The sequence below is a fragment of the Lissotriton vulgaris genome, chromosome 3_1, assembly GCF_964263255.1.
Source record: "Lissotriton vulgaris chromosome 3_1, aLisVul1.2, whole genome shotgun sequence".
In the NCBI taxonomy this organism is placed as follows: domain Eukaryota; kingdom Metazoa; phylum Chordata; class Amphibia; order Caudata; family Salamandridae; genus Lissotriton; species Lissotriton vulgaris.
Window position 1 is genome coordinate 1377967061 of NC_141689.1, and position 12149 is coordinate 1377979209.

Consider the following 12149-nt stretch of genomic DNA (forward strand, 5'->3'; position numbering starts at 1 on the left):
CTCCCAATTCTTTAACAACAAAACCTTGAACAGGCAACAATTCCCCAATCGCATCGACCTTCTAAAGTATAAGTGCTGGATTAAACTCTTATTTATCAAAGTACTCTAACAATAAGTAGTCCCCAATATTGGTGACCGATCACATTAGTGCACTCCCAGACATTCATGCAAGCCCAGAGAAGCAAGGATTCCAAGTACATAGGTCGTAGGAGAAACCTTTTGTCACCGACAGTCCACGAAGGCATCCGTCTCAGCACGGGCTTGCAGCTCATCTTACATATTATGTCTGAGCCCCTCCCACCTAACCCCCTTCCAGCTTCTCCTGTGTACCAAGCTTTTTCCACCATTGTATCTCTATGTAGCATCAGGAGACCGTATATATATATCTCCAGGGGTTGAGTTTCTCAGACAGTGGCATGTCTAAGGACCACTGGCTCTCTGTACTTGTTCCAGTGCCATAATGCTTATCTCCAGTATTTCTTCCAGTGTGGGGGCTTTTTGCCCACCCCTTCTTCAGGCTTTTCTCCACTCAAGGCTTTTTGGATGCAGTAGATTCTACTGCAGATCAGGATCTCCTTCAGGTAGGGACAGATCCCAGACCTAGCATGCCTCCTTTAGAGATTTGACCAGCCAGTGCTTGTACTGCCACTCAAAAAGCAACCGAAAAGGATGTCCCCACCTTTATTTAATGTGGCTAGCTCAGAGAAAGTAGGTAACTGGGCTAAAGGTATGTCATTTGAGTCACTGGAGAGAAGTCCTGAAAAATCTGGACTTCCCATTATATAACCCTCAAGTTTAATGTCTTGAAGATTTGCATCATAATAAACCTTTTAGTGAGCTTCTCATCTTCATCTGAGAGCCAAGTGGGTCTCCTCCTGGTGGTTTTCAGATGGTTTACCACTTCTTGATATTTTTCCTGTGGTGGGTGATAGGAGAAGGTCTTTAATGTTGCTTCAAGCTTGTGTCAGGCATATTTGAGGTTTCCCCCTTTGATGGCAAAGGGTTCTGTTTGAATTTTTCGTACATCTTTAAAATAGACATCTATGGACTCTAATCCTGTTTCTGCCTGTTCAGGCCATGGGGGTGCACTTCTACCCTCTGATCCTTGCAGGCTAGAGTCTCTTCACTTGCTCCCAGCTGCTAACGCCGAGGAAGATACGCATCGAAGACTGGTTATATAAGGGAATCAGGCCAACATCCCAGTCCTTCTTAAAAGGTTTGTCTTTGGGCATGGGATTATTGTCTTTAACTGACTTGGGTCCCCACAATTATTGAGCAAGCCAAGTAGTCACCTTCTTACCTGTCTCAACCATTAGGCTCCATGCTCAGCTAGCTCTCCCAATCTGTGGCATGTTTACAAGCTCTTCCTGCCACATAGTGCTGTTTTCCTGAGGAGTCCTTGTAGCGTGGATGGAGAAATGGGCACAAGATTTCCAGGAAGGGCTGAAGGCCCTTCCCTCACTCACCTCGGAATGGCTCCCCAATCAGTGAATCAGCTACTCTAGGGGTTTCCATCTTGGGTCCCGCAATTACCTGGTACTCCGAGTCTCATGGGGTGGACCAGCACACGTGCCCCCGGCAGAAACTTCTCCTTCCCACAGGCTTGGGTCTATTCCTTCATCAACCTCACAAGGCCCCACCCCTCAACCTGGATGGTAGGGTGCAGGAAGTGCCATTCCCAGTGGTCGGTAGGGATTGGACCCGCCTCTCTGGACACCAAACCGCGGCAATCTGCCCCTCTCACTGCTTTGTCCATAGGCTAGTCCTCCTTCGTTTCTTCTGTGGTTGGTGGGGAGGCCTAACTCATGCTTGGCACCATTTTTGTCACATTCACTCTGCCTGGGCTCCGGGTCGCCCACACACATAAACGACTGCGTGAGGCCTTCTCTCTGGTCTTCTAGCCCCGCCTCTTTTGCCGGGGTCCGGTTCGATCTGTGGAAACACAAGATTGCAGTAGAAGCTGTTAAGGGAGGTATGCTAGGCCCTTGGCCAGGGCCGATCGCTGATCTTAGACGTCCGACACCATCATTGACTTGGTGACGCCCCTCCAGCTCCAAAACAGAATAATTTAAACCATGTGAAATGTATTAGCCAGGGTTACTTTTACATCTTATATGTGCACACTCATAATGAACAACATATTTGCACCCACATACTTTTCCAGTTGTTGTAAAATTGCATTAAGCAATGAATTTCAAATGCATTTATATGCAGCAAATAATGAATGTTATGTCTTATTTTATGGTATAGATTATAAAACGTTCCCTGGAGGTGTGGGGTAGTGAAGAAGCACTGCAGGAAGCAAAAGAAGCAAGGCTAGAAAACCGAGACAAAATCAAACAGAAGAGGTTTGATAAAAAAGTTAAAGGTAAGAAACCCAGAATAATACGCTACGGTTGTAGAGTTCCATGCATCATGAATTACTTATTCAACATAGCATGTATCCCTGATTTGTAAACTGTTGGGGCTGGAACCGTGAACACTTTCTGGTCATCATTTTTAATAATATTATTTTCAAAGTGCTACTAGATCAGTGAATCAATTTGTACAGCTAGGCTAGTTTTAGGCCACCTGAGCCCCTTCAGATATGCCCACAGCCACATGATTTATCCGGCACTCCTTGCTTGTTCCATTAGCCCTGGCAAGTAACAGGCATGTTAAGTAGGAGTTGTTTTTTTAAGTTGTTCCACACAAAACGTCAAACTTCTCAAAGCAGAAAACACTTTATTTTATATTATTATTGGGCATGATTCACAAGGGTAACTTACACTTTTGTATAAGTTTACTACTTTTCAGTATTCACAAAATGCACTTGTGTAGTAAAATAACTTTGTAGTGACTTATACTTTGAAACTTATACTTTTGTAGTAAGTCCAGCACTACACATTGCCAACCATTGGTACTGCAGCACCTTCCCACTGGAAATAATGGAGTTAGGCAGTGAATCAAAATAAAACCCCACAGGAAATACTGTTAAATTAAATTATTTAAAATGTATGCATTCATGTAAAAATAACTATTACATTCAAGAGCCTTTGAGACACTGGCTATACCAGCCCTAAACATTCTTACAGATGTTTTAAACAACTACACAAGCAGACATTGTCTCAGCTTCTCTAATGCAGGTGGGGTTGGGCTGCCAGTCACAGTTTGTGTGCATTGCACATATTTTACCCATCTCTAGCCTGTGAAGAATTCTTTAATAACCAAACAAGTGTAGCTGTGTTTATGAAATACCAGTGTTTACTCTTCGGCTTCTAGTGTCTTCTGACTCAGAATATCTTTCCTGAGGGACACAGCTTACCACACACAAAGCTTTATTGAATTTTGGAACTGAAGCATACAACTTATAACTAGATATCTAGACGTGTGCTAAATGCATGATAACACCCAGAATGGTTCAGGGAAACTAACATATCTTACTTATAAGTAATACATGGACAAATAATATAAATGTAAAGAGATTTGGGTACAGAATGAGACCGGCGCACATCCCAGAAGCCTGTACCCAACCAGCATGTAACTGGTAATAAACCTATTGATCTGAGTAAAGAATGTTAAATTCCCTAGCTATCCCTAGCTATCGTGAAGGAAAGTTTCAATTCTATTAAGGACGCAGAGGCAAGGATTATGCTCATCTTTTTAATTTTATTACTCAGCAGCCTTAACAGTAACCATGAAATCGAAGACTACAAATCCCACGAGTATTTGCAACAAACATCAACGCAATAATCATATAGTGAGTCCCATATAATCGGCATTAAGGAATAGCACTTTCTTCTTAATGCGAAACATCCTGATGCAGGCATTTCTTTCAAAATTCTTACTTTAGATCGGATCCTAGGTAAAAACAAACATGGAGCATCATTTTTTCTATATACTGAACTGATTCAATGAATATCAACAATATCATTCCAGAGAAGCGAAGCATTTTGCAATTCCATGAATACATCACCAGGTAAACATTGTTACCAATTGTTCAGCAGTGACATGACAATATTACTTGTAAATCTACTCATCCAGAATGCTGTACTGTCTGTCTGGTAAGGGGAGGGTGATGTAATAACTCAATGCAAAAGGGATAACCCTTGCCTCCACGTCCTTATTATAATTGAAATGTCCTTCAAGTTAGCTAAGAACTTTTATATTCAATGTCAGGACCTTTTGTTCAGATTATGCAGGTTTAGAGCTGGTTACCAACCATGGAAGCCATTCTTGTATTGGGCTTAAAGTAAAAGGTCTAAAATGTAGAATCCGAAGACCAGTCTGTTGATCGGAAAATAACTTCTAAGCGGCCCCCAGGGAGAAGGCCTTCAAAGCCATAGTTCCCCTGGTGGAGTTAGCCACAAAGGAAGATGTGTCCACACCAGCTTCTTGTAACACTTATCTCCCCATCGGGCGATTTGTAGTTGTCGAAACTGGTTTAAAGGGTTTCTTGAGAGATATAACCAATGCATGTCCCATGAGGACAGTATTCTTCAGTCATTGTCTCATTCGCTATCACACAGTTCACCACGCACAATTTGTGATGACCAGGAAAAGCTGTATATTGAACTTCCCTGGTATTGCAAGTTATTTAGAAATGGTGAATGATACCCCATCTGGGGTGAACATCCGCTCTGGGATATCTAGTGCCCAAACATCAAACACCCTCTTGTGCTTACGTCAGGCCCCTCCTGAAGTGTTGTGCTTTCAGACTTTAAAGTGCACTGTAGTGCAATGGACTTGGAAACATAACCTAGATGGATGAGGACAGCAGTCCCACAGTCTTGGCCACATGACACAGGAAGAATGTCTCCTTCTCCAGCATCTTGCATAGTACCTTACATATGAAAAGCATCTTCTTTTGGGGTAAACAGAGTGACTAGTGCGCTGTATCAATCTCTAAGCCAACAAAGGGAATTTGTTGGGCTGGGACAAAGTCTGATTTCTGAACGTTCACAATGAACCCCAGATCCTGAAGGAGGGTAAGGGTCATCTGGAGTTGAGCAATTAGCTTGAATCTGTTGTGATGCATTAAAAGGATGTCGTCCAGGTATACATTGAGTTTGACCCCCTGTGCTCGCATCCATTCCATGACCAGCCATAGCACCTTAGTGAAGTGCCAAGGTGCGAAAGAGAAACCAAACGGAAGGCACTTGAATTGGAACACCTGTCCTCTCCCTCGAATTGCAGAAAATGGTTGTGTGGTGTGCAGATCGGAACAGAGAGGTAGGCGCCCTTCAGATCGAACCTCACCGATGAATTGTGGGGTAGCAAAATATCTCTGTGACCGTATTTGTCCTCCATTTTGAAATGGCGATACACCACCCACTGGTTGAAATCTTTCCGAATTATTACTGGTCTATAGCCCTTGTCCTTCTCAATCAGAAAAATGTTGCTCAGGAACCCGCTGGGGTGGAGGGAAGAATGGGTGAATGCCCCTTTATCTAGGAGCTCCGATACGTCTAAGTCGACAATCTGCATCACTTCCTGAGTGCACACCAAAGGTCTGGCACAGAGTGCTAATGGGGGGAACTGTAGAAATCTATGTGGAACCCCACCACTGTTTGGATCACCCAGGTGTCTCTTGTTACCCCCACCCAGTTGTGTTTGAACCACTGCAGGCTGCCCCGCACCCCTTGTAGGGTAGATGGGATATTGCTTACCGGTGGTGCCCCCTGGACCGTAGCTAGCATTGCGGAAGGCTCCTTTACCTCCTTGACCTCTGGCATGGCCTCTGGAGGGGTAGAACCCTCCAGACATCTTCTGGTCTTGCCACTGGAGGGATCAGCGAGTTTGGAGTTCATGGTGGTTGGAAGGGTAGGCCATTCTGGAGGAGTGTCCCCTACCTGTTCTGGCCCCTCCAAAAACCTGTTGGTTAAACACCTTGCAGATGGACTGTTGCTCTTTATCTAGCGACAAGAACGTATTAACGAAGTGTGAGAGCTCACTAATGAATGGTTCCCCGAAGAAGTACCCCATTGGCCACTGTCCCAGCTTCCTTGGTGGCTAACTCACCTAGGCTAGGTTTAATTTTTATCAATAATGAGCGACAACGCTCCATTGATAAGGTGGAATTAGCATTGCCTTAGAAGCATAAGGTTCATTGTAACCAGTATGCGAGGAAAGTAGGCTCAATCATGTCGCCATAATCCTTTGCAACGTTAGCCATATCAAGTATTTTCATAAGTGGGCCCAGGACATCAGTACTAGCAGGATCGCCTGGAGCAGTTGAGGCACTCTTGAGGTCCTTTATGAACCGGATAAGAAGTCTCCATCTTGGGATCAATCTCAGGGGTGCATGCCATCTTATTGGCCAAGGAGGGTCCAGGACACTCTGCCCTCAGACACCCCTGTAGCTCCTGTCCATAGGCTTCCTAATGCGGCTGGCCACATATCTCGCTACTTTAGTGGTGAGCAGTCCGCAGATCAGGGGTGGTATATGTCTTCTGCATTTAGCACACCCGGTACCCCCTGGGAATCCTGTTAGCCGTTATCTTCCAACCTGGGTTTTTAGCGCTGCCTTCTGGTCCTCAGTCTGCTCTGGCCTGGTTCATTACCGGAATCCCCTTCAAGGGTATCCGAATCTACCCTGACACTGTCATCTGCTCCCAGATGGGAGCAGGAATCTTCCTCAGGGGTGGCATCGGGGGGAGAGGTCTCTAACTCTGGTGGGAGGTCTGGGCCTTCCTGAGTGTTAATGGGAGGCACCAGCCTCAGACCTTCCCCATACAGGGGTTGAAGACTGCGTTGTACAGTTAATTCAATGATCTTCTGACTCTGGGGAGCTCAATCTGAAAAGACCGCCCTCTGAAGGGATGCATTAATGGCTTTCACAAATTCTTGGATAGGAAGGAGCATCTGTTTGTACTTCATGGACTCCTTGGGCAGAAAAAAACAACTAAACCATGCACATGCAACACTTGCACGAGTCAACGCTTGTTGGGTAGCTACTGTCTGAGTAGCATGGACTCTCCCTCTAAGGATATCAGGGCTGCACTTAGGAGATATGCTCTACGGTGGATGAAACACTGCTTATCTGGAGCAGAGAAAAAACCTGCAATATTGGGCAGTTAGAGCTATGAGTGTACGGGTGCACGCACGCTGAGACATGTCTTCCCTTCACTGATGAACAGAAGGAGAAGACCAGGCCTCCGCCTACCAAGAAATACGGCAGGAGGGGATTGCCTCTCCATCCGCGCCCCCTAGCGACCTCCCTGCACACCGTGCTCCCCTCAGTGTTGCGAGCTTGATGATAGAAATGTGTGGAATCCCAATGAAGCTCTGCAGCTTAGAAAATGTCCCCTAGAGGACCCGACAGGGATTATGCTCTTTGAACCGCCGCTTGATGAAGCGGGACAGTTCAACTAAGCGAAATGCTGCTGTTGCCTTAGCAGCGTCTGCTTATCACAATGCGCACAGGGAACAGCGCCCCCAGTAGGAAGCCTAGAGTCACGCTCGTACGACAGAGGAAGAATTCCACTGTACATTTGTAATAGAAGAAGGTCAATCTAGCCCCAGACGGTTGCAATACCAATTAAACCACATGTGTTTAAAGGCATTCAAGAGAGGCACTTATCTGGCTGCTGAGCAGTGAAGAAAAGGAAGTGCTATTCGTTGATTCCCTTTATATGGGACTCACTCTATACTTATTGTGTTGAAGTTTATTTTAAAGACTCATGGGGTCTGTAGTCTTTGATTGCATGGTTATTGTTAAGGCTGCTGAGTAATAAAATGAGAGATCAGCATAATCTGAGGCTCCGGACCTGACCTAGAATTAAATATTCATCGCAGCTTATCCTGAGGTCATTAGATGAAGAGATTTAGTCAAAATTTCAACCAAATTATAAATCCTTCTGTTTCTATGGAAACACATAATCACAGAATTCAAAAGTGCGGAATTTAATAAGATATGCGATTAGAGCCAATACTTGTTTCGCAACACAGTCACTTTTTCAGAGCTACTGAAATACAGATGAAATGCTTAAGCAAACAATCCCCATTATAATCCTAACCCAGTTAGGTAAGTCATTTAAATGATTGCGAACAATGGTACTTGTTAGAACTGGGGGTCTCTAGTTGGCAGAGGTAGGTACCTTTGTCCAAATAGGGACCCTTGCGTCTAGTCAGGATAAGGGGCTACACTCCTAAAATAAATGTAGCTTGGCACAAGCAGGCAGGCAGGCTTATCTCAGAAGCAGTGGGTAAACTATTTGTGAACACATATAGTAATATAGTGAAGACACTACAGATGGACACCTCACAGGGTTAGAAAAATAAGTACTCTTTATATAGACTTAACACAAGACCCAAACAACAAAAATCCAGGATACAGTATTCAGAAATAAGACTTTAGAATGGTAGAAATAGCTTAGTTCACTTTAGATTGTAAATGCGACATGTTACTCTCAAAGTACATTGGATGCAAAACGCAAAACAAACAAAAGGGTCGTGGGGAAGGTGATGCGCTGTTCCTTACACTCAGGGGAGTGGATGTGTTGGTTCCTTACTGCTGCACAGGGAAGTTGAGGCTCGCTTCCTTACTGTGTGGGGGAGTTGACGCACCTGTTTCTTACTGCGATCCGATGACGCTCCGTTAGGTTGCGACAAAATGGCGTCTTGGTTACGGTGCGACAACGTAGATGTGATGCGTGCACGCCCAACGGCCGTGCGGCGACTCAGTGAACTTCTGTGCCACGACAGGCCTTGCGGCACGCTTCTCTGGTGATGCGAGGGCGACTTATGCAGCGGCGGCACGCTTCTCTGGTGAATCACCGCGCTTCGGCGATGCGATGGTGACAGCGACGGCACGCTTACTCGCCGATGCGAGAGCAACTGCTGCAGCAGCAACACGCTTCTTCTTCGTTGAGGCGCACTTCCAGCTCCCAGCGACATGCAGTCTCTCAGAAGGCCCAACAAAACAGCAGGCACTTCAATTCCCAGCAGGGGGGAGCTGGTAGTGAAGTCTTGTATCCCTGAGACTTCAGGCAGGAGGCAAGTTCAGTGTTCAAGCCCTTGGAGATCTTCTTGAAGATGATGAAAGCACACTCAGTCCTGTTCTCCTTTCTTTGGGGGTTGGCCTGCAAAGTTTGCTCATTACCAAACAACAAACAGCACAGGGGTAGTCTCCTCCTTCAGTTTCCTGGTTCTTCTTCTCAGCAAAGGTTCGTCTTGATTCCCAGAAGTGATCTAAAGTTCTGGGGTCTGGGTCCCCTTTTTATACACACAAATCCTTTGTCTCTGAAGGCAGTGAGTGTCTGTACCTAGTCCAAACCAGTTCAGGGTGCATTCTGCCAGTGCACAACTTCTTCCTTTGTCAGTGTGGTCCAGGGTCATCAGGCGCACCACAGGAGGTGGAGCCAGCATTGTGGAAGGCTGGCACAGCCCTATTCAGGCCCAGGTGCTACTCCTGGCTCAAGGTCTTGGGATGTGCACCGCCATTAAAGCCGATACATTTGCATTCACTGCAGAAGCCAGTGAGAGGATTTATTCGTTAATACATACAGAAACAGCTGAACACACCTTTGTCAGAATAAGGTACAACAAAAAAAACATTTGCTTTATTTAACAAGAAAAGAAATCAACCAGCGGCTACATGCCAGTACCATGGTTAAATACCATAAAGCCCAACAAATTCCAAGAGGCCTTCGAATTTCCCTGAGGCCATCATTGTGTAAGAACTCTAAGCCTTTCACCGACCGCTGGTTTGCCATCCTGAATAAGTGCATTCTAGATCTAATCCTGCTAATAATAGAGGAATTGTCTAAGCTATTAGAGGAATTAATAATCGAGATCAATAACTCAACAGAAGAATTTTACCGATCACAAGTCATAACTGCAGGAAATACAGCTGTTGCCATCAAGGGGCTGGAAGACCAATATGAAGCCAGGTTTGTCTTCCTTAGCAAACCCATCAATAAAGTCAAACCCAAAAACGTCTTAATCTCTTCCAGATTTTTGGGAGTCCACCAGGTAGCTCTAGAGTGGGGCCTAAGTGGGGTCACTGTTGCCCCTCAAAAACTGTTCAGCATACAAATCAATCAATCAATCAATCAATCCAAGACATTTATAGAGCGCACTACTTACCCGGTGGGTCTCAAGGCGCTTGGGGGGGGGGGGGGGGGGGGGTGCTGCTACTGCTCGAACAGCCAGGTCTTGAGCTTCTTCCTGAAGGAGAGGTGGTCTTGGGTCAGGCGCAGGTCGGGAGGGAGGGAGTTCCAGATCTTGGCGGCCAGGTAGGAGAAGGACCTTCCTCCTGTTGTCGTTCTTCGGATGCGGGGGACGGCGGCGAGGGCGTGACTGGCTGATCAGAGGTGGCGTTTGGGAGCGTAGGAGTTGATGCGGTTGTTGAGGTAGCTTGGGCCTTGATCGTGTAGGGCTTTGTGTGCGTGGGTGAGGAGACGGAAGGTGATTCTTTTGTTGACGGGGAGCCAATGCAGGTCTCTCAGATGTCCGGAGATGTGGCTGTTTCGTGGGATGTCGAGGATGAGTCTGGCTGAGGTGTTCTGGATCCGCTGGAGTCTCTTCTGGAGCTTGGCGGTGGTTCCGGCGTAGAGGGCGTTGCCGTAGTCCAGTCGGCAGGTGACGAGGGCCTGGGTGACCGTCTTCCTGGTCTCGGTGGGGATCCACCGGAAGATCTTCCGTAGCATGCGCAGGATGTTGAAGCACGACGAGGAGACGGCGTGGACTTGTCTGGTCATGGAGAGGGAGGAGTCCAGGATGAAGCCCAGGTTGCGTGCATGGTCTGTCGGTTTGGGTGCGGTGCCCAGGGCGGGGGGCCACCAGGAGTCGTCCCAGGCGGAGGGCGAGGAGCCCAGGATGAGGACTTCCGTCTTGTCTGAGTTCAGTTTCAGGCGGCTGGTCGTCATCCACTCGGCTACATCTTTCATCCCTTCGTGAAGGTTGGCTCTGGCGGCGGCGGGGTCGTTGGTCAGGGAGAGGATCAGCTGGGTGTCGTCGGCGTAGGAGATGATGTTGAGGTTGTGTTGGCTTGCGATGGCCGCGCGGGGGCTCATGTAGACGTTGAAGAGGGTGGGGCTCAGCGAGGATCCTGATCCAAAACCTCTGTACAATATCTTCAATATTTTGTTGAAATTCCAAGTCAGTTCAAATTCTTTCTTGCTCTAACCATTTCTCCAAGTGAATAGCAGTTAGTTGATTCTTGGCGTGTGCACTAGATGCATCTAATACCACATTACAGTAAGTCCTTTTTAATGTACATACGACTATGTAGTGGCCTGTTATTAACATATAACTCAACACCTAAGAACTAAATACTTTCTTTTCTGAAATTGAGTGTAAATGTGATATTATAAGGATTAGAGTTAAGATAGGCTACAAAATCAAGTAATGCCTATGACAGTCCAGTTGAAATTATCAAATTGTCGTCTATGATTCTGCCCCAGTAATAAATGTATTCTGACCACTGTGCACCTCCTGGACCCCAGACTTGCCCTCGATCCTCACCATAAAGGGGTTGGCACAAGAAGGAGAAATCTGGAGCCAATCACCTTCCCACACATCTGGTGACACCACATTCCAGCAAACAAAAAGACATTGTCTAGAATCAGACTAATCATTTGTATGATCATATTTGCATGTGACAGTAATTCTATTAGTCTCCTATTCAAGAAGTGTTCATCCGCTAGCATATCAAACTCCGGTCAGATATTAGTGTAAAGGGAGGCTACATCTAGAGTACCCAGTAGCAGAGTATCTTCCCATGAAATATCACACTGGAGATTAAGTATATGTGTGGTATCTGTAATAAAGAATGGCAAAATAAAGGCAAAAGGTTGGTAACACATGTCAACAATTTGTGAAATCCTTTCTGTGGGCCATCCTATAACTGATACAATGGGTCTCCAGGGGGAAAGCAACCCCCTTTATTCATTTATGAACGAGTATACATGAACGGGTATCTTATTTTGTCAATATTTAGACAATGATATCCTACGTGAGTCAGTTTGATTGCACTTTCAATTTTTTTATTATACTGTGACATTTATTTATGTATTGTGGTTCTGCGATTGTGGTGTTTTTAGTTTTTATTTTCTCTTTTATTGCTTATGTCAAATAAAGGAAGTTTTGACTTTGAGTCAGTAGTTTACTGTCATACCAGGTCTTAAGTTCCTTATTCAATGTGGACATAGTAATATAGATGGGGT

General features: G+C 45.7%; 1 protein-coding gene across 1 annotated transcript in view; it reads left to right on the plus strand.

Moving 5' to 3' along the window:
- The window catches only part of XPA (XPA, DNA damage recognition and repair factor), a 128842-nt gene that overhangs the window by 71177 nt on the left and 45516 nt on the right, over positions 1–12149 (plus strand). The window contains exon 5 of the mRNA XM_086963202.1: positions 2251–2368. Within this exon, the coding sequence (XP_086819328.1) occupies positions 2251–2368 (118 nt within the window). The remainder of the gene's footprint in view (positions 1–2250; positions 2369–12149) is intronic.